This window comes from Microcaecilia unicolor, chromosome 6 (genome assembly GCF_901765095.1).
Source record: "Microcaecilia unicolor chromosome 6, aMicUni1.1, whole genome shotgun sequence".
Classification (NCBI taxonomy): domain Eukaryota; kingdom Metazoa; phylum Chordata; class Amphibia; order Gymnophiona; family Siphonopidae; genus Microcaecilia; species Microcaecilia unicolor.
In genome coordinates, this window is record NC_044036.1 from 332,686,085 (window position 1) to 332,712,747 (window position 26,663).

A 26,663-nucleotide genomic window follows, 5' to 3' on the forward strand; every position below is an offset into this window, starting at 1 on the left:
TTCTTATGGACACCCTCTCTAATTCCTTACTATAAAAGTCCCCTCCAGTCCCTCCCCCCCCCCCCACACACACACCAGGGGCGTAGCCAGACCTCGGCGGGAGAGGGGACCAGAGCCCGAGGTGGGGGGGCACTGTTTAGCTGCCGACCCCCCCCCCTCCCGCCGCCGCAAACCCATCCCCTACCACCACCACCGCCGCCACATCAGGTGCCTTGTTTGCTGGTAGGGGTCACCAATCCCTGCCAGCTGAAGAGTCTTCTTCAACACCGGTCGACTCCGGTGCCTTTGTTGTGTGATCAATCATCTGTTTCTGACGCTATGTCTTGCACGGGGCCACATGCATGGTGCAGGACGTAAGGCATCAGAAACAGATGATCACAACGAAGGCGCCAGAGTCGACCAGCGCTGAAGAAGACTCTTCAGCTGGCGGGGTTTGGGGACCCCCGTCAGCAAACAAGGTACCTGATGGGGCAGCGGGGGGGTCAAATGTAGAGGGGGCCAGGGCGTAATCTGTGGGGACCCATGCCCCCGTGGCCCCACGTACCTACGCCCCTGACACAGACACACACACACACATATCTCAGCAGACCTCCTCAAGTAATTGAAAGTAATTAGCAGTTGTGCATGTAACTGCTCCCAATCAGAATTCTATAGCTGCGCATGCAAATTGCAGAGTGCCCAACTGCAGGGGGTGTGGACCTGGGAGGGACATGGGTAGAATACAGTGATACCTCGGTTTTCGTTGGTAATCCGTCCGAAAACAATCGGCGAAATCCGAAACCAACAAAAACCGAGGCAATAAGAAAGTACAGTAGACGGCGCTCGGTAGACGGCGATTTTGAAGTTGCAGCAGTTACGTCACTTGTGCTACTGGCGCTGTCAAGTACCACCAGGAAGGAGATTTTATGCCATTCCTGGGTTTTGGTAAGCCTGTCTTGATGGATCTGCAGCCAGCTGAAGACGAAATCCGAGACAAATGTTTTGATGAAAAAAACGAAGAAAACCGAAAATGACGAAATCTGAAGGTGACGAAAACCGAGGTTTTACTGTACTTGTATTTACATGCCTAACAGCCTACAGTTTGGTGTGAGCATCTACATCAGCACCTTCACGCACAATTGCTGTTACACAAGCCACGCCCAGCAATAGGCAACCTTTTGAGATTTACCCCCAGCACCTAAATTTACCCTCCATGTGTCTATGCAGTGGTGTTAAATAGAAGTATAGAGCCAGATTCTATAAATTGCACCGAAAATTAGACGCCAGGAAAAATCTGCACTCAGGGATGACAGCCCTTTACTGAGTAGCACTTAGTGTGAATTTTCGTGCACGTCTTTTGGTGCGAGGACTTACACCTGCTGAAACCTGGTTTAAACTCTGGCGCACAAGTTGAGTATGAATTTCCATTATTCTATAGGAAGAAAGAGGAGGAAGGGTCCCTCACGCAAACGTGAGCAGCCAAACCAAAGAAGTGAGGTAGACTCAAGACGAATATCAAAGTGTAAAAGTCCTTAATACATAAAAGGCATAAAACCGACCCGACACGGCCGTGTTTCAGCACAAAGACCTGCCTCAAGGGTCAAGCAAATCTTTTGTGCTGTGATAACAAAAAGTTAGGGGTCCTTTTACTAAGCTGCGCAAAATATTGGCCTGCGGTAGTGTAGACACGTGTTTTGGGTGCGCACGGAATCATTTTTTCAGCGCACCTGCAAAAAACACCTTTTTAAATTTTTTGCAGAAAATGGTAATGCGGCAAAATGAAAATTGTCGCGTGTCTATTTTGGGTCTGAGACCTTACTGCCAGCCATTGACCCAGCAGCAAAGTCTCGCGCGGTAACCAAGCAGTAATGACCTTCGCACGTCGAATGCCACTTGGCGCACGCCCAATGTGCGCATCTGAAAATATTTTCGGACAAGCGTATTGGATATACGCCAAAAACGAAATTACCGCAAGAGCCACATGGTAGCCTGCCAAAACTTTCTACCTCAAGAAAGAACAGTATACTATACTATTAAGTTAATCCAATTAAAAGATAGTACAAAACATGCAACATACATGTAAATGCTAGTACCTAGGGTATAGAATTGCTCCCTACATGTCTACACAGCTATTAGGGCTCCTTTTACTAAGGTGTGCTAACGGACTTAGCGAGCATTAATCATTTGCGCGTGCTAAATGCAAAGAAGCCCATAGGAATGCAATGGGTGTCTTAGCATTTAGCGCACACTAAATCCATTAGTAGTGGCGTTCCTAGGGGGGCTGACACCTGGGGTGGATCGCCGCTACGCCCCGCCCCCCGGGTGCAGCGCCCTCCCCTCCCCCCCCCCAGTGCAGCGCGACCTCCCCCCCCAGCGAAAGGACACCCCCCCCACCCCGGTGAAAGAACCGCCTCCCCCGGGTGCCCGCCGCTGGGGGGGAGGGTGCCACGCGCAGCACCCTCCCCAGCGGCGTGCACCCGGGGCGGACCGCCCCCACCGCCCCCCCCCCTTGGTACGCCACTGTCCATTAGTGCATCTTAGTAAAAGGAGTCCCTAGAAATCCATTTGTTACATGTGTAGATCCATAGCATGTTCAGTTTCCAAGGGGTCGTGTTGTAAGCGTGTGCATTCCAATTTTACAGTGGCAGTACTCACATACTTAAACTTGATAGCATTATATCTGCTCCAAGGCTAGTATATGGCTTTGCAAATCATCCTAAGTTAATTATGTTAAAATGCACATGGAATAGATTACCTGACGGCTCCAAAGAACCAAACCTCATGTTTACATTTTGACCTCTCTTCCGTTTGAATTCTTGCATTTTTCCCATGTTGAAAAGGTTTTCCCTGTTGTGGTATGAGGAGTGGCCTAGTGGTTAGGGTGGTGGACTTTGGTCCTGAGGAACTGAGTTGGATTCCCACTTCAGGCACAGGCAGCTCCTTGTGACTCTGGGCAAGTCACTTAACCCTCCATTGCCCCATGTAAGCCGCATTGAGCCTGCCATGAGTGGGAAAGCGCAGGGTACAAATGTAACAAAAATAAAATAGATACTATTGGAGATTCTACATGAAATGTTGCTACTGTTGGAGATTCTACATGGAATGTTGCTATTCGACTAGCAACATTCCATGTAGAAGCCTGCGCGGCTACATTGGTGATCTGCAAGGGCCAACTTCTACATGGAATGGTGCTAGTGGAATAGCAACAGTGGAGGAGTGGCCTAGTGGTTAGGGTGGTGGATTTTGGTCCTGAGGAACTGAGTTTGATTCCCACTTCAGGCACAGGCAGCTCCTTGTGACTCTGGGCAAGTCACTTAACCCTCCATTGCCCCATGTAAGCTGCATTGAGCCTGCCATGAGTGGGAAAGCACAGGGTACAAATAAAATGTTTCTTATATTGCAAAGAGAAACAAAAAGGCCAAGGTGGGGATCCCAAGGACACTCGTAATAGGTTAAATAATTCCAGCATATGCAATAACCCCAAAGAGCCTTGCATAACGCATGTCCTTTTATTTCTCTTTGGTGAAAAACAAAAATTCATTCATTCCTGTCTTCAACGGAACATCTCTCTAGGTAACCGTCTATAAAATAGAATCTCAACAAACTTAAAGGCCCAGTAATAAGATTACCGTTTCAGATCTTCTCTGTGTTTACTGAGATGGGAAGCAGTGTCTCCACAGGCAACACGATGCATAATTTAATTATTCCAATCATTGGAATGAATCTGGGCTAGCTTGGCTTTCTTTTTAATATTTGTTTTTTTGAGAGACTTGGCTGCTATCAATGGTGGGCAGCCCTGTCCATATATTTTTAGAGATTAAAAAGGCTTTCTACCCACGGATTTTGCATTTTTTCATTTTTTTTCCTTGCAACTTCTTAGTTTTAATATCATTGCTGTATTCTTTCTTTAGACAGTTTCATAGTTTGTTACAGTTGATCAGACTTGAGTTTTTGAGTTTTTGGTTTCCACTGAAACTAACAGGGTTACAGGGGAGACAGAGGCCACCAGCTCTTGGGACACAGAGCAGAGACATTACAGGGCTAAAAGAAATTTATGGAAATTCATACGTGGTCAGCATCCACCACTGGTCACTGTGGCAGCCCTGACTCGTAAGAATATAAGAGTTGCCCTACTGGGTCAGACCAAAGGTTCATCTAGCCCAGTATCCTGTTTCCAACAGTGGTCAATCCCAGGTCACAAGTACCTGACAGAGTCCCAAAAGGTAGCAAGATTCCAGAATCCCAAAGAGTCGCAGGATTCCAGAATCCCAGAGTAACAAGATTCTAGAATCCCAAAGAGTAGCAGGATTCCATGCTACTGATCCCAGGGCAAACAGTGGCTTTCCCGAGGTCTACCTTAATAATGGTTTATGAACTTTTCCTCCAGGAATTTGTCCAAACCTTTTTAAGCTCATCTACACTAATTGCTCTTACTACTTGTTCCGGCAATGAGTTCCAGTGCTTAACTATACGACTGAAAAATATTTTCTCCTATTTGTTTTAAATGTGTTATTATGTAACTACATGGAGTGTCCCCTAGTCTTTGTATTGTCAGTGGACGCCTGGTGAGTTCCATGTCGGATTACCAGAACTGCTCATGGTCACTGCGAATGCTATGGCGGGGCTCAGTGATTATGCATAGGCTGAAAGAATGAACAGAAACTCTGTCCCAGCAAGCACTTGCAATTACTATAAGAAAAATTCCACCATGCTTTTCTACTGTCCTTAATCAATCACCATTCTGGGCAGCCCTGGTTGTGTCTTATATTCCGCCTGAACCGATATACTCATATCACCCCTCTTCTCAGGTCACTTCACTGGCTTCCGATCAGGTACCGCATACAGTTCAAGCTTCTCCTTCTTACCTACAGCCCCTCATTACCTCTCTACCCTCATTTCCCCTTACGTTCCCGCCGTAACCTCCGCTCACAGGACAAATCCCTCCTCTCAGTACCCTTCTCCACCACCGCCAACTCCAGGCTCCGCTCATTCTGCCTCGCCTCACCCTATGCTTGGAATAAACTTCCTGAGCCCTTACGCCAAGCCCCCTCCCTACCCATCTTCAAATCCTTGCTCAAAGCCCACCTCTTCAATGTTGCTTTCGGCACCTAACCTTTATACCTTTCAGGAAATCTAGACTATTTGACTATTTGACTGACTGTACATTTGTCCTTTAGATTGTAAGCTCCTTTGAGCAGGGACTGTCCTTCTGTGTTAAATTGTACAGCGCTGCGTAACCCTAGTAGCGCTTTAGAAATGTCAAGTAGTAGTAGTAGTAGGAGGCCAATTTACAAAACTTATTATTATTTTATTTTTTAAATAAATAATCTTCCAGTATTGTTTCCACATAGAGCTATTCACCTCTGGCATTTCCCTGAGATAATCCAATCTTTGAGGTGGTATCTAAACTTCTACAGCCCCTAGGGATCTGCCACTGCTGTTCAGTGGTCCCACCACAAACCTCTACCTTACAATAGGGATGGGCTGTTGTTTGTAATTTATTTATTTGTTTAGATTTTGCTCACACCTTTTTCAGTAGTAGCTCAAGGTGAGTTACATTCAGGTACTCTGGATATTTCTCTGTCCCAGGAGGGCTCACAATCTAAGTTTGTACCTGAAGCAATGGAGGATTAAGTGACTTGCCCAAAATCACAAGGAGCAGCAGTGGGATTTGAACCAGCCACCTCTGGATTGCAAGACTGGTGCTCTAACCACTGGGCCACTCCTCCACCCCAAAGAATCTTGCTACTCTTTGGGGTTCTACATAGAATGTTGCTACACTTTGAAATTCTGCATGGAATCTTGTTATTCTTTAGAATTCTAGAATCTTTGTTTATTTATTTAGATTTTACTCACACCTTTTTCAGTAGTAGCTCAAGGTGAGTTACATTCAGGTACTCTGGATATTTCTCTGTCCCAGGAGGGATCACAATCTAAGTTTGTACCTGAGGCAATGGAGGGTTAAGTGACTTGCCCAAGATCACAAAGAGCAGCAATGGGGGGGGGGGGGGGTTAAGTGACTTCCCCAAGATCACAAGGAGCAGCAGTGGGATTTGAACTGACCACCTCTGGATTGCAAGACCAGTGCTCTATCCACTAGGCCACTCCTCCTCCTCCTTAACAAATGAAAATGAGCAGAAAAAAAACCCTGTTACTCAAAAAAGCTATATCTCTGTGAAAAATGAAGAACCACTGTTCTAGATTACTCTCAGGCTCATTTTCTAAAGAGAAGGACGCCCATCTTTCGACACAAATTGGGAGAGGGGCGTCCTTTTCACAGGATCACCCAAATTGGCATAATCGAAAGCCAATTTTGGGTGGTATTCAGATCAAATCCTTGACCCTTTATCCAGGGCCGCCGAGAGACAGAGCCAGGCCCGGGGCAGGGCTGCCACAGCCACCCCCTCCCACTTGGGACGCAGCCACCACTGCCGCCCCTCGCTCACTCGGGCTGCCACCGCCCCCACCCCTGCCCCCTACCTTCCTGCGTCAGTGTGTCTGCTCCTCCTGGACCTCCAAGGGGAGCCCGGTATCAGGGTCTGTCTCTCTCCTGCTCCTGTGTGCCAGGACCAGGTTATTGTGTTAACACAATCATCTAGGTTCCAACCGGAGCAGGAGAGACAAAGACCCCGGCGCCGGGCCCCACTTGGAGGCTGGTCCCAGAGAATTTTGCCCCCTCTGCCTTCCCGTCTCGGCAGCCCTGCCTTTATCTCAGAACACCACTAGAGAAAGATATGAAGCAGGACTGATTTGCACTGCCGGGTCAGAAGACCACAGTCCCATAATGCACTGGCAGCTGGTTTACCTGTCACAGCATGGGGAATGGTGGTGATCATTAACCTCTGTATGTGCGTTTTGATCCCCGTGTCTGGGTCCTGCATCTCTACCAACAGCGCTTCAATCTGTACAAAGAGAAACAGCATTGCTGGGTGTGAATAGTGGGGAGATGTGACCCTAAAATCAAGCATTATTTATTTATGACATTTGTATCCCACATTATCCCAAACAAGAAGTAACAAAATATTGATATAAGGAAACAGAGACACTGAAACACGACGGCAGACAAGGTCCAAAAGGCCCGTCCCGTCTGCCCCTCCCCAGCTATTTGCTTAGGATCATTTTTAATGGCAGACGTGTTGGCTGCTCCCTTTTCCTGGGCATCCTCTGACATGTTTACTCGTTCGTTCATTTTCTGTGAATCCGGACAAACGGGCAGGCTGGCAAAACCCGACCTGTCCGGATAAATTCGGACGTATGGTAACCCTATGCCAGGAGCCATTCTTAGCCGGTTAAATAGCGCTGAATATCGGCCAGTATGCCCTTTAGGAGACTGTAAGGGTTAATTTTACAAGTTGGCAATTACACACACGTCCCTCTAGGAGAGACATAGAACAGTCTTGCTTTCGGCATTTACGTTTTAACTTTTTTTTTGGAAGAGAGGAGACCAAAGAAGCTTTTGTTGTAGCACGTTTTCGACAGTGTACGTTTCACACCATATCATCAAAGGTTGTTCAAGACCCCTGAGGCAGGCCTTTGGGCCGAAACACGGCCGTGTTGGGTCGTTTTTTTCTTATATAATAAAGCATTTTTTGGCATCCTCATTCGTTTTCCTCACTTTTTTCTTTCATATCTCACGGTTTCGTGAGGGTTTTCACCTCCTTTTTTGTTTTGTCTAGGGTTAATTTTATAACAGAACACCTTTAAAAATGTACAGAAATGCAACTATTTTACACTTACTTTACAAAGGGTAATACAGAACTCATATCTACTATAATAAAACTCACCCTCAACATTCTGAGGACACTGACGTCAGTGAAGCCAAGCCCTGACTTCCTTCAAAAAGGTTCGAAGGTTCGTGGTGGTGAAGCCACCAAAATCGCTCCGGGCTCCGCCCTCGAGGGCGGAGCAATGGCAGAACAAGGAAGGGGTTGGCAGGGAGGGAGGCGGGGGGGGGGAATCGCTCCGGGCCCCGCCCTCGCGTCAAACGTCATGACGTTGGGGGCAGAGCAATGGCAGAACAACGAAGGGGTTGGCCAGGGAGGGGGGGGGGTGTTGGCGACGAAAACCTTGCTAGCGCCCGTTTCATTTCCTCTGAAACGGGCCTCTTTTACTAGTACCTTTATAAATAGAGCTACCCCTGATACAGCATAAATATTCTCACTCAAATTTACACCTGCTCTGAGGAGGAAAATGTGTCTTAAAATTAACCCATAATAGCTGCTTCTCCACAACCCAAGCAGAGGCCTCCTCAAAGGCGGAAAACGAGCGGTGTGGGAAGGGTCAGTCTTCTAAAATTCATGCATATACACCATTTCCTACCGGCACAAACGCATACCCCCCGATCTTCAAAAACATTTAACCGGCCAGGATTGGCACCTCGCTGGTTCAATGCCTCATAACTGGCTAACCGGAGACATTCAGCAGAGGAATAGCCGGCTATCTCCCACTGAGTATCACCGGTTAGCGGCTAACAGATAGCCAGTAATATAGGCCAACATAACTGCAATCCACCAATTTTTCAGCCCCACTTTAGCGGCTCTATTTGGCCATGTGAAAATGTGGGATATGTTTAGCTGGTTAGAAGATAACCGGCTACATCTGAATATCAACATAACCAGTTATTTTCTAACCAGCCAAAAATAAACCACATATTCAATGCCGGTCCCTAACTCTCACGGTCTGAATATTGGCCCTGCTGTGTCGGAGCCGAGGTAACTTCGTGCAGAACCTAAAAGAGGCTATTTATAGGTTTCACAGAGTGCTGACTATGCAAACATCTCAAAAGATCACAGTTAACCTTAATTATCTAATATTCAGTACTTTAAAAGTGACTTTATTTAGGGGCAGAGCATTAAGTATTTAGGACTAGATTCAGGAAATGGTGCCCAAATTTGGGTGCTAGAAAAAATCCACACGGAGCACCGAATGGATCTCCAAGTTTCGTGACATTTATAGAATGAGGTTTAGGGCCAATTGGCCATGAGGATTTACACCAACTGAAACCTGGTGTAAATCCTGGTGCATAAGTTAGGCGCAGATCTCTAATATTCAGTAATACTGCGTGCATCTTTAGCGAATGCCCCAACTCACCCATTCCCCTCCTATAGCCATGCTCCCTTCTGAGTTGCGTGATATAAGATTTGCCTGTGGATCTTTAAAGAATAGTGCCTAGAAAACCAATGCTTGCAAATCCATATTGTTTTCAATTAATACCAATAAATGTTAGAACTCAATTACTGGTGCTAATTGGCTCATTAGCCTATTTAATTGTACATGCATCTCAGAATAGCGCGTAAATTTGTGTGTATTTATAGGATCTGGGCAGCAGCGTACCGAGAGTGGGGTGGTGGGGGGCGGTCCGCCCCGGGTGCACACTGCAGGAGGAGTGCAGGGAGCAGCCGTGCGGCTGTCAGCTCCGCCGGTTCTCTGCTCCCTCTGATGTTACTTCCTGTTCTGGGACAGAGGGAGCAGGGAACCGACGGAGCCGACAGCCGCGCGGCTGCTCCCAGCACACCAGGAGGTAAGAACAATGCACTCAGGAGAGGGGCTTGGAGGTGATGAGCCAGGGGGGACGACACTGCACCTGAGGGTGGAGGGGATGATGCTGCACCAGAGGGGGGCTGCGTAGCGGCGATCCGATCCGGGTGGCAGCCGATCAAGGAACTCCACTGGATCTCGGGGTTAACACAGGGTTAATGCACTCAAACAAGCTCCTGTATGACTGTGTTAAGGATTTTTGCAGTAGTTTGCCTGCTTCTGCATGTTAAACTACGCAGTACGCAATCTTTTCGGTACCAGCTGGGAGCAGGTACCAGTATTAATCTGAATGTTTACACGCACCATGAGTGTGTATGAGATCGATTTGCATACACTGCCTCCTTGGTAAGCAGGTCGGTCTCCTGCATGTTCATTGTGAAGCCTTTGTTTACACTTTCAAACAACAATAGAACCAGGGGACACAAGATGAAGCTAGAATATGGTAGATTTAAAACAAACAGGAGAAAGTTTTTCTTTACTCAGCGTGTAGTTGGACTCTGGAACTCGTTGCCGGAGAATGTAGTGACAGCAGCTGGCCTGACGGAATTTAAAGGGGGTTTGGACAGATTCCTGAGGGAAAAGTCCATTGAGCATTATTATTTTTTTGGGGGGGTGGTTTCCGGGTTCTTGAAGCCTGGATTGGCCGCTGTCGGGGACAGGATGGTGGGCTTGATGGACCCTTGGTCTTTTCCCAGTATGGCAGTGCTTATGTTCTTATTATGTTCTTATGTCCTGAAACCTGACTGGCAGGGGAGCTCCAAGGTCAGGTTTGGGAATCACTGGCTTAGGACCTCACACTTTACTAGCATGGACCTAAAATTTATACTTGTTGGGCAGACTGGATGGACCGTACAGATAAAGACCATCTGTCGTCATTTACTATGTTATTATGTAAGTAACCTTCGATAAAGAATAGAATGCTCCTTCACGATGCAGCGTTAGTTTTGGGCTTGCTACACATTAAAATCCAAAAGTGCATTAAGCCCAAAACCTAATGCTTTTTTAATAGAAATCCCTTTAAATGAGTAAAATTGGACTGTCATAAATATACCTGAGTCCAGGACCCAGTATGCTGTAATCATAGCTCCACCTAGACTTTTTCACTTTCTAGTCTTTTTCATTATATCTCTCTCCACAGTGAACGCCTGAAGCTAAATATATTTGATATGTAACTTAACTGTACTTAGCTCATCCTCTTGCATCTGCTGTGCACCTGTCGGATAAATTATGCGGAAGTATCAAGAAATAGAAAATAAATCCCTGAAGCAGACTGACTTCGAAACATAGGACTTATGTCAGATGGAAATGGTGCACTGTGGGTGTAACTGGTCTATGGTGGATGAGTTAAATGCAACCAAGGGGCCCTTTCACTAAGCCGCAGTAGGCCTACCATGGATCTACCGCGTTCTGAAAGAGCACTACCGCGGGACGCGCTGAGGCGTCCTGCCGTAGTGTTCCACTTAGAGTGTGCTACTGTTTTTTATTTTCAAGCACAGGAGGCACGTCTGGGGGGCAGAGAGTAGATCATATTAAAATGCTTTATTAAATAAATACATCTTACACTCTTTCCTAAAACTTAGACAAATAAATTCCTCTAACACCCACGGCAATTGGTTCCAAGAAGCTGGTTGTCCACTCCACTGAGACAATATAAGTTCTAATGGTGACCAGCAGGACTGAGGAAATTCAACAAATCTTACAAATATCTCATAAACCTCAACTGGTGGTGGGGTCACTAGGGCAGGTCTGGGACAGAGTATAAAACTGGGCTCATAGCGGGGGTGGACTGACCATTAGGACCCAGAGGCTCTAGGGGGCCCAGAGACTCTGCTTGGATGCCCGCCGCACACTACAGCCCTCCCCGGTGCTACCTTTAAAGGCGTGCCGCTGGTGATCTAGTGGCCTCTGCTGGGGGGGAACATGTTCTTTCCTGCCCGTTGTGCTGCCGTTATTCCCCCTGCCCGGCACCGCCGTATTTTACAAACCCGTGAGACTACCGTGGGAAGTCTCGCCAACATTTTGACACCATGGTGACGTGACGCCGGAAGGGACTAGCAGCAGTACAGCAAGGCAGGAAAGAATATGCTCCCCCCCCCCTCCCACCATGGCCCTTCAGGTAGGACCGGAACAGCGGGGGGGGGGGGGGGGGGGGGAGGTTACATAGGGGTCTGGAAAATATTTAGCAGTTGCTAATTCCTTGTCTGCCCCACTGAGCAGTCTGTGCATAGACAGATGAACAGGGCTGATAAGGGGTTGCCTACCACACCTTACTAGTTATCACTTACAATTGAATAAAAGATATCGTCTTGAAAGAGGATCCAAACCTGTGCCTGGTGGAATATTATCAGCTTCTCCAGAGTTTGCATGGAATTTGTGTGCCTAATTGATAAACATTATGCAAATATTTTTTCCAGCCTTACAGAAAACCTTTATGACGACCAGAGCTGCGTGTGCTGATGACACTACTTCCTTTGAGTGTCATTTCCCTTTGAGGATGGCTTTTCTTTATCTCTTCTCCTGCTACTGACTACAAAAGGATGTTAGGTAGGCATTTGGCTCATTCTCAGGAGGATCTGCTGCAGAAGGGTCGGGAATTTGGGCCAGAATTATCTGAAGCTGAAAGCAATTGTTTTACTTAAAAGCAGGCTGTGATCCTTCCTCTTGTATGCAGAGCTCATGTTTACCATCTTTATTCTTTGCTTAAAGGTCATTGAACTCATCCTACCAAAAATAGACATCCTGAATATCGATGTAGCCAGTTATGTTCAAAAATAAACCAGATATTCAAAGTCAGTCACCGGAAATGGCCCGGCATTAAATATCCGGGTTTAGCGCTGACCATGGGAGTTAGCTGGGCTAACTCCCATGGTCTGAATATTGCCCTGGGCTAAAATAGCACAGGTTAGTAGTAAAACAACACATCTTAACAATAGCCCACATTGATAACTTCCCACCTTAGTGTAAAGAGTTTCAGTCTCAGGTAACCAGAGGTATTGTGATGTCATAATGCCTCATTCCACCAATGCCTAAGAGCCAACCTCATCAGTGATGTCACAATGGCTTGAATGTCCTGTACTTGGTTCACTTTTTTTATATATGACAGTGATTTAACTAGAGCTGATACTGTGATGTCATAATGCCTCATTCCACCAATGCCTAAGAGCCAACCTCATCAGTGATGTCACAATGGCTTGAATGTCCTGTACTTGGTTCACTTCTGTACTATAATAAAAAGCACCTTCAACGTTCTGAAGCTGACATCTTGGCTTCACTTAAGTGAAGGGTTTGTAAGGTTCGTTAGCTCCGTAAATCTGTAACCATCTCTCTCGGCCCCGCCCTCGCAACTCTGATAGGTCCGCCGCCCTCGACGTCAACACGTTTTGACGTCCGCAACGTCATCACGTTATGACGTCGAGGGCAGCGGACCTATCAGAGGCGCAAGGGTGGGGCCGAGAGAGATGGTTACAGATTTAGGAAGGTTACGAAACTTACTAACCCTTCACTTCAATGAAGCCACGGAGTCAGCTTCACGTTGCAGGTGCGTTTTCTAAAACTACACAGCTCACAAATATACAAATTCAAAATCAAAGGGTGCATAGAAGGGGGGGGGGAAGAGGGAGACAACTACCCTGGAACTGGGAGGGAGAGAGAGAGGGGGGACAACAACCATGGAACTGGGTGGGTGGGGGCGGGGCCACGACACTGGAACTTGGAGGGGGGCTAGGCAGACCCTGGAACTGGGTGGTGGGGGGGCACCTGGCACACACTCTCATTCTCACACACACACACAATCACAGCGCCCTAATTTTGCAATTAAACATCGCAGGGTGGATGGGGGGGGGAGAACAGGGGGAGCAACTACCGGTACCCTGGAACTGCGAGGGAGGAAGAGAGGGGGGGCAATGACCCAGGAACTGGATGGGTCGGTGGGAGGGAGGGCGGACCCAGGAACTTGGAGGGGGGCCAGACACAGGAACTTGGAGGGGGGCCAGGCGGACCTTGAAACTGGGAGGGAGGGGGTGAGGGGGGCAACAACCCAGGAACTGGGTGGACTCTGGAACTTGGAAGGGGGAGCGGGCGGACACTGAAACTGGCAGGCAGGGAGGGAGGGGGCCCCTGGCACACACTCTCATTCTCACACACACTCGCACACAGTCTCGCTCTCTCTCTGTCACACACACTCACACATTCACTCTCTCTCTATCACACACTCACTCTCACACACACTCTGTAAAACACACACACTCCAAGGAAAGCCTTGCTAGCGCCCGCTTCATTGGTGTCAGAAACGGGCCTTTTGTCCTAGTTTATTATATATAGCAAGGATTTTGATTTCTAGAGACATTTCTCTTTTCTTTAATTAAGGAAGGAAATTATCAGTGTGGGCTACCATTAAGATGTTTTATTTTACTGTTAACCCCAGTTATTAATAACTAGGTCTCATTGCATTAAATGGGGCCTGTGGTAAAATAGCATGAGTTAGTGGGTTAAAAAAAAAAAGGCATGTCTTAACAGTAGCCCACATTGATATTTTCACCACTGAATATCCAGGGTAAGAACACGAAATGAGAAAAGCTATGATTACTCAGTTCCAGTGGCGTTCCTAGGGGCGCTGACACCCGGGGCGGATCGCCGATGAGCCCCGCCCCCCCCGGGTGCAACGTCCCCCCCCCCATGCAGCGCGACCCCCACCCCGGCGAAAGAACCCCTCCCCCCGGGTGCACGCCCCATCTCCCTCCTACCCTTCCTCTCCAAGACACTTGAGCACGCAGTCCACAGCCGCTGCCTTGATTTTCTCTCCTCTCATGCCATCCTTGATCCGCTTCAATCCGGTTTTCGCCCTCTTCACTCGACAGAAACAGCACTTTCTAAAGTCTGTAATGACCTGTTCCTTGCCAAATCCAGAGGCCACTACTCCATCCTCATCCTCCTGGATCTATCCGCCGCTTTTGACACTGTCAATCATGACTTACTTCTTGCCACACTGTCCTCATTTGGGTTCCAGGGCTCTGTCCTCTCCTGGTTCTCCTCCTAACTCTCCCACCACACCTTCAAAGTTCACTCTCATGGATCTTCCTCCACCCCCATCCCCTTATCTGTTGGTGTTCCCCAAGGATCGGTCCTTGGACCCCTTCTCTTCTCAATCTACACCTCTTCCCTGGGCTCCCTGATCTCATCTCATGGTTTCCAGTATCATCTCTATGCTGATGACACCCAACTGTATCTCTCCACACCAGACATCACCGCGGAGACCCAGGCAAAGGTATCGGCCTGCTTATCCGACATTGCTGCCTGGATGTCCAACCGCCACCTGAAACTGAACATGTCCAAGACCGAGCTTATCGTCTTTCCACCAAAACCCACTTCTCCTCTTCCTCCACTTTCTATCTCAGTTGATAACACCCTCATCCTCCCCGTCTCATCTGCCCGCAACCTCGGAGTCATCTTTGACTCCTCTCTCTCCTTCTCTGCGCATATCCAGCAGATAGCCAAGACCTGTCGATTCTTCCTCTTTAACATCAGCAAAATTCGCCCTTTCCTCTCTGAACACACCACCCGAACTCTCGTCCACGCTCTCATTACCTCTCGCCTAGACTACTGCAACTTACTCCTCACCGACCTCCCACTTAGCCATCTATCCCCCCTTCAGTCTGTTCAGAACTCTGCTACACGTCTCATATTCCGCCAGAACCGATATACTCATATCACCCCTCTCCTCAGGTCACTTCACTGGCTTCCGATCAGATACCGTATTCAATTCAAGCTTCTCCTTCTTACCTACAAATGCACTCAGTCTGCTGCCCCTCACTACCTCTCTACCCTCATCTCCCCTTACGTTCCCGCCCGTAACCTCCGTTCACAGGATAAATCCCTCCTCTCAGTACCCTTCTCCACCACCGCCAACTCCAGGCTCCGCTCATTCTGCCTCGCCTCACCCTATGCTTGGAACAACCTTCCTGAACCCTTACGCCAAGCCCCCTCCCTGCCCGTCTTCAAGTCTTTGCTTAAAGCCCACCTCTTCAATGCTGCGTTCGGCACCTAACCCTTACCGTTCAGTGAATCCAGAATGCCCCAATTTGACTGCCCCTATCGGACCGACCGTTCACTTGTCTATTAGATTGTAAGCTCTTTGAGCAGGGACTGTCTCTCTTTGTTAAATTGTACAGCGCTGCGTAACCCTAGTAGCGCTCTAGAAATGTTAAGTAGTAGTAAGTAGTAGTAGTAGTAGAAAAGCTATGATTACTCAGTTCCAGTGGCGTTCCTAGGGACGCTGACACCCGGGGCGGATCGCCGATGAGCCCCGCCCCCCCCGGGTGCAGCGTCCCCCCCCCCCCCCGTGCAGCGCGACCCCCACCCCGGTGAAAGAACCCCCTCCCCCCGGGTGCACGCCGCTAGGGGGGTGCCGCGTGCTGGTCAGCGTCGTTCGTTTCCATGTTCCCTCTGCCCCGATGCTGACCGGCGTGCGGCACCCCCCCAGTGGCGTGCACCCAGGGCGGACCGCCGCCACCGCCCCCCCCCCCCCCCTTGGTACGCCACTGCTCAGTTCTCCCTATCCACTAAGATTTTATTATTTGAAGAAAAGGATACTGACCCTAGAATAGTCAGACCTGGATCCTCTCAGTAGAGATGAATGAAAACAAAACACGCCAAGTGAAGGTAATTAAACGCTTTTGTCCAAAATAAATCTGTCCAGGGCTGCTGGGAGAAAAGCCAGAATGAATTCAAGAGACTGCAATTAGCAGGCCACCGCCACCAGCAAGAAATCTACATTAAATGAGTCATCGGGGAACCAAAAAGGACGCCAGAGCCACAGCAGAAGCATCAGAAAGGGCCCTGACACATAGTTCTAATCAATAACTGATGCTAAAAAAAAAGGGAGGCACTTCATCTCCCGCTCCTGCTGTGAAGCAGCTCTCATTTGGCTTCTCCTGACTTCCTGTTGACTCAGAGTAGACACCCTGCAGCTCCAGAAGAAAATCTCTCACTTTTTCACATCTTTTATCCTCATCAGATCAAACTGTGTTCAGGAAGCTTTATGAAACAGCTTCAAATCAACTAGATCTTAACTACCAATGGAGTGGAGTGACCTAGTGGTTAGAGAACCAGTCTTGACATCCAGAGGTGCCCAGTTCAAATCCCACTGCTGCTCCTTGTGATCTTGGCCAAGTCATTAACCCTCTGTTGCCTCAGGTACAAACTTAGATTGTGAGCCTTCCAGGGACAGGGAAATATCCAGTGTACCTGCATGTAACTCACCTTGAGCACCTTGAGTGGGTCAACAGGCAAAATAAGTAAGCACATTACATTTCCTCTCCACTCCCTGCCCCCTTCTTCCACCCCTCCAGCAATACCTTAGGTGGCAAGGATCCCCCAAGCAGTGACAGCTGAAGACATCCAAAGGTCACCAGAACTCCCCTCAGCAGTCAGTAGCACCCTGCACGTGCACTGCTCAGTTCTCCCGTATGAAATGAGCATGCACAAGTTCAACAACTAAGATAAAATTTAATGTAGACAAAGAAATAGCAGAAAAACTAAATGAGTTCTTTGCCTCGGTCTTCATCGAGGAAGATTTGGGAGGAGTACCAGTACTGGACAGGGTATTCGAGGCTGACGAGTCGGAAAAACTTAATGAAATATCTGTAAACCTGGAAGACGTAATGGAGCATTTCTGCAAACTGAGGAGTAGCAAATCTCCTGGACTGGATGGTATTCATCCCAGGGTACTGATAGAACTAAACAATGAGCTGGCAGAGCTACTGTTAGTGATTTGTAATTTATCCTTAAGATTGAGCGTGGTACCAGAAGATTGGAGGGTGGCCAATGTAACGCCGATATTTTAAAAAGGTTCCAGAGGAGATCCGGGAAATTATATACCAGTGAGTCTGATGTCGATACTGGGCAAAATGGTAGAGACTATTATCAAGAACAAAATTACAGAGCACATTAAAAAGCATGGACTAATGGAACAAAGTCAACATGGATTTAGTGAAGGGAAGTCTTGCCTCACCAATCTGCTGCATTTCTTTGGAGGGGTAAACAAACATGTGGACAAAGGTGAGCCAGTTGATATCGTGTATCTAGATTTTCAGAAAGCATTTGATAAAGTCCCTCATGAAAGACTACAGAGGAAATTAGAGGGACATGGGATCGGAGGTAGTGTCTTACTGTGGATTAAAACTGGTTAAAGACAGGAAACAGAGAGTAGGGTTAAAAGGTCAATATTCGCAATGGAGAAGGGTAGTTAGTGGGGTCCCTCAGGAATCTGTGCTGGGACCTCTGCTTTTTAACATATTCATAAATGACCTAGAGATGGAGGTACCTAGTGAGGTAATCAAATTTGCTGATGACACAAAGTTATTCAAAGTCGTCAAATCGCCGGAAGATTGTGAAAAATCACAAGAGGACCTTACGAAACTGGGAGACTGGGCGTCTAAATGGCAGATGACGTTTAATGTGAACAAGTGCAAAGTGATGCATGTGGGAAAGAGGAACCCAAACTATAACTACGTCATGCAGGGTTCAGCGTTAGGAGTCACGGACCAAGAAAGGGATCTAGGTGTCATCGTTGATGATACGTTGAAACCTTCTGCTCAATGTGCTGCTGCGGCTAGGAAAGCAAATAGAATGTTGGGTATTATTAGGAAAGGGATGGAAAACAAAAATGAGGATATTATTCTGCCATTGTATCGCTCCATGGTGCGACCGCACCTTGAGTATTGTGTTCAATTCTGGTCGCTGCATCTCAAAAAACATATAGTGGAATAAGAAAAGGTGCAGAGAAGGGCAACAAAGATGACAGAGGGGATGGGATGACTTCCCTATGAGGAAAGGCTGAAGAGGCTGGGGCTCTTCAGCTTGGAGAAAAGGCGGCTGAGGGGAGATATGAAAGAGGTCTATAAGATAATGAGTGGAATGGAACAGGTCGATGTGGAATGTCTGTTTACGCTTTCCAGGGCCATCCAGATCGGTATAATCAAAAGACGATTTTGGACGTCCCCAACTGCTTTCCGTCGCAGGGATGGCCAAAGTTCAAGGGGGTGTATCGGAGGCGTAGTGAAGGCAGGACTTGGGCGTGCCTAACACTAGGACGTCCTCACCCATAATCGAAAGAAACACGGACGTCCCTGGCAAACACTTGGACGACTTTACCTGGTCGTGTTTTTCTTACGACAAAGGCACAAAACGGTGCCCGAAATGACCAGATGAACACTGGAGAGAATCGGGGATGACCTCCCCTTACTCCCCCAGTGGTCACTAACCCCCTCCCACCCTCAAAAAACATCTTTCAAAATATTGATTGCCAGCCTCAGATGTCATACTCAGGTCCATCACAGCAGTATGCAGGTCCCTGGAGCAGTTTTAGTGGGTGCAGTGCACTTCAGGCAGGTGGACCCAGGCCCAGCCCCCCCTCACCTGTTACGTTTGCGGAGGAAACAGCGAGCCCTCTAAAACCCACCACAAACCCACTGTACCCACATCTAGGTGCTCCCCGTCACACATAAGGGCTATGGTATGGTGTACAGTTGTGAGTAGTGGGTTTTAGGGGGGGTTTGGGGGACTCAGCACACAAGGTAAGGGAGCTATGTACCTGGGAGCAACTTATTAAGTCTACTGCATTGCCCCCTAGGGTGCCCGGTTGGTGTCCTGGCATGTCAGGGGGACCAGTGCACTACAAATGCTGGCTCCTCCCACGACCAAATGGCTTGCATTTGGTCATTTCTGAGATGGACATCCTTGGTTTCGATTATCACTGACAATCAGAGACGACCATCTCTAAGGACGACCAAATTTCAGGATTTGGGCGTCCCTGATCGTATTATTGAAACGAAAGATGAATGTCCATCTTGTTTCAAAAATATGGGTTTCCCCGCCCCTGAATGGGAATGTTTTGTGAGGACATCCTCATCAATACTTGGACATCCCTTTCGAAAATGCCCTTCTTAGCAGGGGCGTAGCCAGACACCCAACTTTGGGTGGGCCTGGACTCAAGATGGGTGGGCAGAAGAACCCCTCCCTGTCCCACAGGTGATTGGGTCTCTCCTTGTTTCACCTGCATGCCATCTGCTATTTACAGGGTATGCAGGAGGGACAGTTGTTGGGAGTTTTCAGCTGGTGGGGCTAGGGAATCGGCATAGGTGTGCTGCTACTGGGTGGGCCTGAGCCGGAAGTGGGCGGGCCTGGCCCACCCAGGCCCACCCTTGGCTACGCCACTGCTTCTTAGGCTCCTAAATTTGACTGAAAAAAGGACACAAATTTAGTAACCTAGCTTTTTTTAATATCGGAACTGAGATGCCTAGCTTCCTCCCCCAACTATTAATCGATAAAAATGCACACACTGAGAAATTATGCTCATATTTTAATCACTCTGATAGATGCAATTTTCACCCTAGGGAATCTAGCCAGGGGCACAGAAACCAGCTTTTCAAAAATAATGGAGGTAAAAGGTTCAATGCAAATCAAGCCTTCCTAGACACAAAGTAGGGGTTTACTCAGTACTGGGGGAACTCAAACACCCAGTTACTCAGCTGAGTCATTTTTGAAAATTATCCTGGTAAAACTCTGCTGGACTCTGATGAGCTGTCTGTACTGGCTATGCCTGTTACTCACTGCTCTGAGCAGCCTGTGGTAATTAACTTCTGATAGGGAATCTGTCTTCTGGCTGGTACCAGCCTGACATAGGGAAGTAGCTGCCTTCCTCCTGACAGGCTTCCCCAGGATACTGTATCTTAATAGAACACACTTTAAAAGCACGTGAGGCTGACCAATGTTCCCTCTAAGCTGTGTGGGGGCAATTCAACTCTCACAGTTTGAACACACGGGGCTGGCAGAACCCACATTGCTTAGGCAAGGTCGCCGAGAGACTGGGCGGGGCCCCTGCTGCCCTCGCCGCCCCCCCCCCCCCCGAGGTCATTGCCGCTCTCCCCCTCCACACCCCCCCCCCAAGGTCGCCACCGCCGCTCCCCCCCTCTGTCTGCCACCGGGCCGGGCCCCCTGCATTGAAATCGTAGTCTTACCTCCGTGAAAGCAGCAGAATGCCTCCCTTCAGCCCTCCTTCCCTTCTTGTGTCCCGCCCTCGTGGAAGTTATGTCAGACGACGGCGGGACACAGGGAGGGAAGGAGGGCCAAAGGGAGGCATTCTGCTGCCTGCAGCGCTGATTTCACGGAGGTGAGACTGCAATTTCAATGCATGGGGCAGACGGTCGACAATGGAGGGCGGGTTGGACTGCGGCGCCGGGCCCCCCTTGGAGGCCAGGGGAATTTTGTCCGCCCTGCCCTCCCCCTCTCGGCAGCTACGTGCTTAGGACTCTCAAGGGATCTGCCTATGTGGTTTGTTTCAAAGCATGACAGGGCTGCAACATACCCTATGGAATGATTCCCAAAGCTGTTAACGCAATCGCCCAGGTCCCAACAGGAGCAGGAGAGAGAGACAGACCCTAGTGCCAGGCCCCCCATAGAGGCCGGGTAGAAGCAGCCACAGGATTCTAAATTGGGGCCCCTAGTTTGGCAGGGGTCCCCAAGCCCTGCCAATGGAAGCCTTCCTCCAGCACTGTTCTTCCCTTTCATGTCACGATTGCTTGGTTTTGATGAAATTGAGCATGTGTGACGTGAGGGGAAGCATTCACAGGGCAGGCCATGCGGTGGAGAACAGCGCTGGAGGACCCCCGCCAGCCAAGGTATGTGGAGTTGCGGCAAGGGGCAGGGAGGTGGGGCAAAATTTGCCCCCTCTCCATTTTGGGCTCCAGCCCCCCCCCTAATCTGAAGTCTGGCTATGCAGCATCCTGGGGAGGGGGGGGGGGGTGGCAGCGGCGGTCCTGCCCCAGGCCCAGCTCAGTCTCTCGGCAGCCCTGACAAAGACTAGGGGACACTCAGAGAAGTTACATGGTACTACTTTTAAAATGAATAGGAGGAAATATTTTTTTTTCACTCAATCAATAGTTAAGCTCTAGAACTCATTGCCAGAGGATATGGTATCAGCAGTTAGTGTATCTGGGTTTTTAAAAGGTTTGGACAAGTTCCTGGAAGAAAAGTCATTGAGACAGACCTAGGGAAAGCCACTGCTTGTCTCTGGGATCAGTAACATGAATTTTTCTGTTTTGGTATTTTGTCACTACTGGGCTAAATGGACCATTGGTGTGACCCAGTATGGCTATTCTTATGTTCTCAATGATCAGCACACAGTTTTAACCACAGGAAGGGTGGGTAATTTTCAAATAGATATTTGCTCAGATAAATGGATTTTGGAAATTGTCCTCATCACATATGTGCATACAAAACAAAGTATTATTATTCAAAAGTGAGATGTCATCTACGCATTTTTACGGGATTGTTCTGGGATAGGTGATGTTTGGATAATCCTAACGTGAAACCTAGTTACATGATGCTAGCTTACACGTTAGGAGACACGAGGATAAGGATTAAGAGGTCATCGTGGACAATAAGTTGAAATCTTCTGTTCAGTGTGTGGCAGCAGCCAAAAAAGCAAACAGAATGTTAGGAATAATCAGGAAAGGAATAGCGAATAAGACTTATACGGTCTGTGCCAGAGCCGGTGGTGGGAGGCAGGGATAGTGCTGGGCAGACTTATACGGTCTGTGCCAGAGCCGGAGGTGGGAGGCGGGGATAGTGCTGGGCAGACTTATATGGTCTGTGCCAAAGCTGGTGGTTGGGAGGCGGGGCTGGTGGTTGGGAGGCGAGGATAGAGCTGGGCAGACTTGTACGGTCTGTGCCAGAGCGGTGGTGGGAGGTGGGGATAGTGCTGGGCAGACTTATACGGTCTGTGCCAAAGCTGGTGGTTGGGAGGCGAGGATAGTGCTGGACAGACTTATACGGTCTGTGCTCTGAAGAGCACAGGTACAAATCAAAGTAGGGTATACACAAAAAGTAGCACACATGAGTTGTCTTGTTGGGCAGACTGGATGGACCGTGCAGGTCTTTTTCTGCCGTCATCTACTATGTTACTATGATTGGAAATGAACAGCTGGGTGATGATAAGGCTGGATGAGGGATGCGTTCCAGAATCAAACTTATACTGTCTGTGCCAGAGCCTGTGGTGGGAAGCGGGACTGGTGGTTGGGAGGTGAGGATAGTGCTGGGCAGACTTATACGGTCTGTGCCAGAGCCAGTGGTTGGGAGGCGGGGCTGGTGGTTGGGAGGCGGGGATAGTGCTGGGCAGACTTATATGGTCTGTGCCCTGAAGAGCACAGGTACAAATCAAAGTAGGGTATACACAAAAAGTAGCACACATGAGTTGTCTTGTTGGGCAGACTGGATGGACCGTGCAGGTCTTTTTCTGCCGTCATCTACTATGTTACTATGTAAAACAGAAAATATCATGATGCTTCTGTATCGCTCCATGGTGAGACTGCATCTTGAGAATTGTGTGCAATTCAGGTCACTGCGCCTCAAAAAAGATGTAGGGGAACTGGAAAGGGTAGAGCGAAAGGTGATCGAAATGATTAAGGAGACGGAATAACTTTCATATGTATTCATTAGGGCTCTTCAGCATGAAGAAGAAACAGCTGAGGGGAGATGTGATAAAAGTCTATAAATTCTGAATGCAATGAAATGGGTAAACATGAATCAATTGTTTACTCTTCCAAAAATACAAAGACTAGGGAATACTCTATTAAGTTAAGTGGCACAATTAAAACAAATAGGAGAATTTTTTTTTTCATTTAGCACATAATTAAGCTCTGGAACTCATTGCTGGAGAAAGCGGTAAAAGCGGTTGATGTAGCTGGGTTTAACAAAGGTTTGAACAAATTCGTTTAGGAAAAGTCCATAAAGTGTTTTAAAGGTAGACAGGGAGAAAGCACCTGCTTATCCCTGGGGCTGGGCAACATGGAGTCTTTTTGGGATTCTGGGCCAGATGCACTAAACTTAACGAGCCATTACCATGGGATTTAAACTGGTTTAAACTGGATTTAAACTGGTTTAGCGTGCAAGTAGTAAACCAGGACATGCACAAAAGGGCGTTGTCCTATCACGGTAGCAGCTAACGAAAATGGAATGCAGATGAGCAAATTAGTATTATAATGGGTATAAATCGTATTGTAATGAGATGCACTACTGTTTTCCAATTGCCTAACCGTGGAAAATCTAACGGGAGGTCTGTACCTCTCGTTGGGGCTGTGCGGGATTTATTCACCTCTAAAAACGTCTATAAAGTTAGCCCCCAAAAAAATCGGGGGAAAAAAACGTCCAAGTGCTCATCAGGGACGTCCTTCATTCAAAACAACAACAAAAAAAAGCAACCAGCCGGAAACCTTTGCCTAGCCACGTCCAAGTGCTCGTCAGGGCCGTCCTTCTAAAGTGCCTAAGATGGACGTCCTTCACTAAAATAAAAAAAAAAGGACATCCCTGACGAGCACTTGTACGTTTTTTCCCCAGATTTTTTTTGTCCTTCTATAATGACCACTGCCAAAGAGAGACGTGTGAGGACGTCCAAATCAAAAAACTATTTGGACGTCTCTTTCGATTATGCCCCTCCTCCAGGTCTCTCTCAGCCAATCACAGCGTGTTTAGCTGACAGCTAAACGCGCTGTGATTGGCTGAGAGAGACCTGGAGGAGGGGCATCGGACATGCTGCTAACACCCCGAGGCAGACAGAAAGAAGCAAGGCGGCCGGAGCAGAAGCATTGGGAGCCTCCTCGTAGCCCTGATCTCCCTCCCGATTATGGGGACAACTTTTTTTTTTCTTTCAGTGAAAGACGTCCTTGGCATGCGCAGAGCAGCCAGCATAATGCTTGGCTGCTCTGCGCATGCTCAGCTGGCTGACTGGCTTGGAAGGAAATCCCATGCAAATGAGCTAGCATCGACCAGCTCATTTGCATGCAATTTCCTTGATGCATTCCCGTTGCTTACCAATTCGCTAAGGAATCGGTAAGGGAAGGGCTTTAACGGGGGTTTTAGTGCATCTACCCCTCTGACAGGTACTTGTGACCTGGACTGGCCGCTGTTAGAAGCAGGCTTGTGGGCTAAACGGACTCGTTGTCTCACCTAGTAGGGCAACTCTTATGTCTTGTTGGGTTTAATTATGAAAATCTCAGAGGGAGCCTAATGTCATGACTTGTAGAGCACAGGCCTGAAGGTTTGCCTAGGGCAGAGGTCATCCCATCCAGTCCTCAAGGTCCACTTTCAGGATTTGCACAATGGATATGTATCAGATCTATTTGCATGCAATGGAAGCAGTGAATGCCAATAGATCTCATACATATTCTAGGTTGTGGACCTTGAGGACTAGATTTGAAGACCCCCTGGCCCAGGGCACCTAATACCTTCCCACAGACACCACTGTCCTGTAAAAGGAGAAATCTTGTAGATGGCCATACCCTGGCAGGCAGCTGGAGAATATCCTTTTCCTTAGCCGGAGAGACTAGATAGGCTGGCGGTCTTTTTCAGCCACAATTTACTATATCTCCCGGGACAGGTTTGGGAATCACTGGGCATCGAACAAGTTGTTTTTGTTTTGTTTTATAGAATAGTGAGATCAGCTGAATAGCATATGCTGTCAGAAACTCCAAACGGAAATCAGAAAAAAAAGGAGGGGGCCTTAATGAGCTTGATTTATTCTGTCCAGGGAGTGGAGGAGTGGCCTAGTGGCCTAGTGGTTAGGGTGGTGGACTTTGGTCCTGGGGAACTGAGGAACTGAGTTCGATTCCCGGCACAGGCAGCTCCTTGTGACTCTGGGCAAGTCACTTAACCCTCCATTGCCCCATGTAAGCCGCATTGAGCCTGCCATGAGTGGGAAAACGCGGGGTACAAATGTAACAAAATTAAAATAGATATTATTGGAGATTCTACATGGAATGTTGCTATTCCACTAGCAACATTCCATGTACAAGGCTGCAAGGCTTCTGTTTCTGTGAGTCTGACGTCCTGCACGTACGTGCAGGACGTCAGACTCACAGAAGCAGAAGCCTGCGCGGCCACATTGGTGATCTGCAAGGGCCGACTTCTACATGGAATGTTGCTAGTGGAGGAGTAGCCTAGTGGTTAGTGCAACGAACTTTGATCCTGGGGAACTGAGTTCGATTCCCACTTCAGGCACAGGCAGCTCCTTGTGACTCTGGGCAAGTCACTTAACCCTCCATTGCCCCATGTAAGCCGCATTGAGCCTGCCATGAGTGGGAAAGCGCGGGGTAGAAATGTAACAAAAATAAAATAGATACTATTGGAGATTCTACATGGAATGTTGCTACTATTTGAGATTCTACATGGAATGTTGCTATTCCACTAGCAACGTTCCATGTAGAAGCCTGAGCGGCCACATTGGTGATCTGCAAGGGCCGACTTCTACATGGAATGTTGCTAGTGGAATAGCAACATTCCATGTAGAATCTCCAATAGTAGCAACAGTGGAGGAGTGGCCTAGTGGTTAGGGTGGTGAACTCTGGTCCTGGGGAACTGAGTTTGATTCCCACTTCAGGCACAGGCAGCTCCCTTAACCCTCCATTGCCCCAGGTACAAATAAGTACAATATGTAAGCTGCATTGAGCCTGCCATGAGTGGGAAAGTGTGGGGTACAAATGTAACAATAATAATAATAATAAATGGGGTTTGTTAGTTGCTGCTTTGAGAAAGTTAACCCTGTGGCATTTGCTGTCTTGCAGGACCCTCTGGAAGAGGCTTCTCCCTGCCTGCGTGTTTAATGGCAACCTAACTGCAAGAAGCAGCTGCACTTGTCACAATGAATTCAACCAATTCCATTCAAGAGGATAAAGCAGCTACAGACCAGACAGAGCGAGACTGTGCCAGGGGAACAAAAAAAAAAGCCGGATTATTGCCTGTCCCTTCATAAATCTCTTCAAATACAGCTGATCTCCCCTGTGGACGTCTCTATTAAAAACATCCTTCAGGAAACAATAGTTCTACTCAGCATTCCTAAAACATTCATTCAATCCCTGCGTTTCACCTGGAGGGATTTGTTAGCACAAAAACACAGATCGGAGCTGTACGTATGTGCGAGTGCCAGCTACGAATGACCATTCCATGGTAAAATTAGTGAAAAACACTCTAAGGAGAGCAATTGTTTTTCAGCATTTAGTCCACTGTAGTGAACAGGATCCTAGGGAATAAAAAAAAAAAAAATCGAGTGTGATATTTCACTAGTCGTGTGCACTGCACTGAGTCTGAAAATGAAATGT

At 48.0% G+C, this 26,663-nt stretch overlaps 1 protein-coding gene across 1 annotated transcript in view; it reads right to left on the reverse strand.

Annotated features, from left to right (window-relative positions):
* RGS9 (regulator of G protein signaling 9) overlaps positions 1-26,663 on the reverse strand; it is a 141,854-nt gene that overhangs the window by 114,734 nt on the left and 457 nt on the right. The window contains 1 exon segment of the mRNA XM_030206520.1: positions 6,785-6,881. Coding sequence (XP_030062380.1) covers positions 6,785-6,881 — 97 coding nt within the window.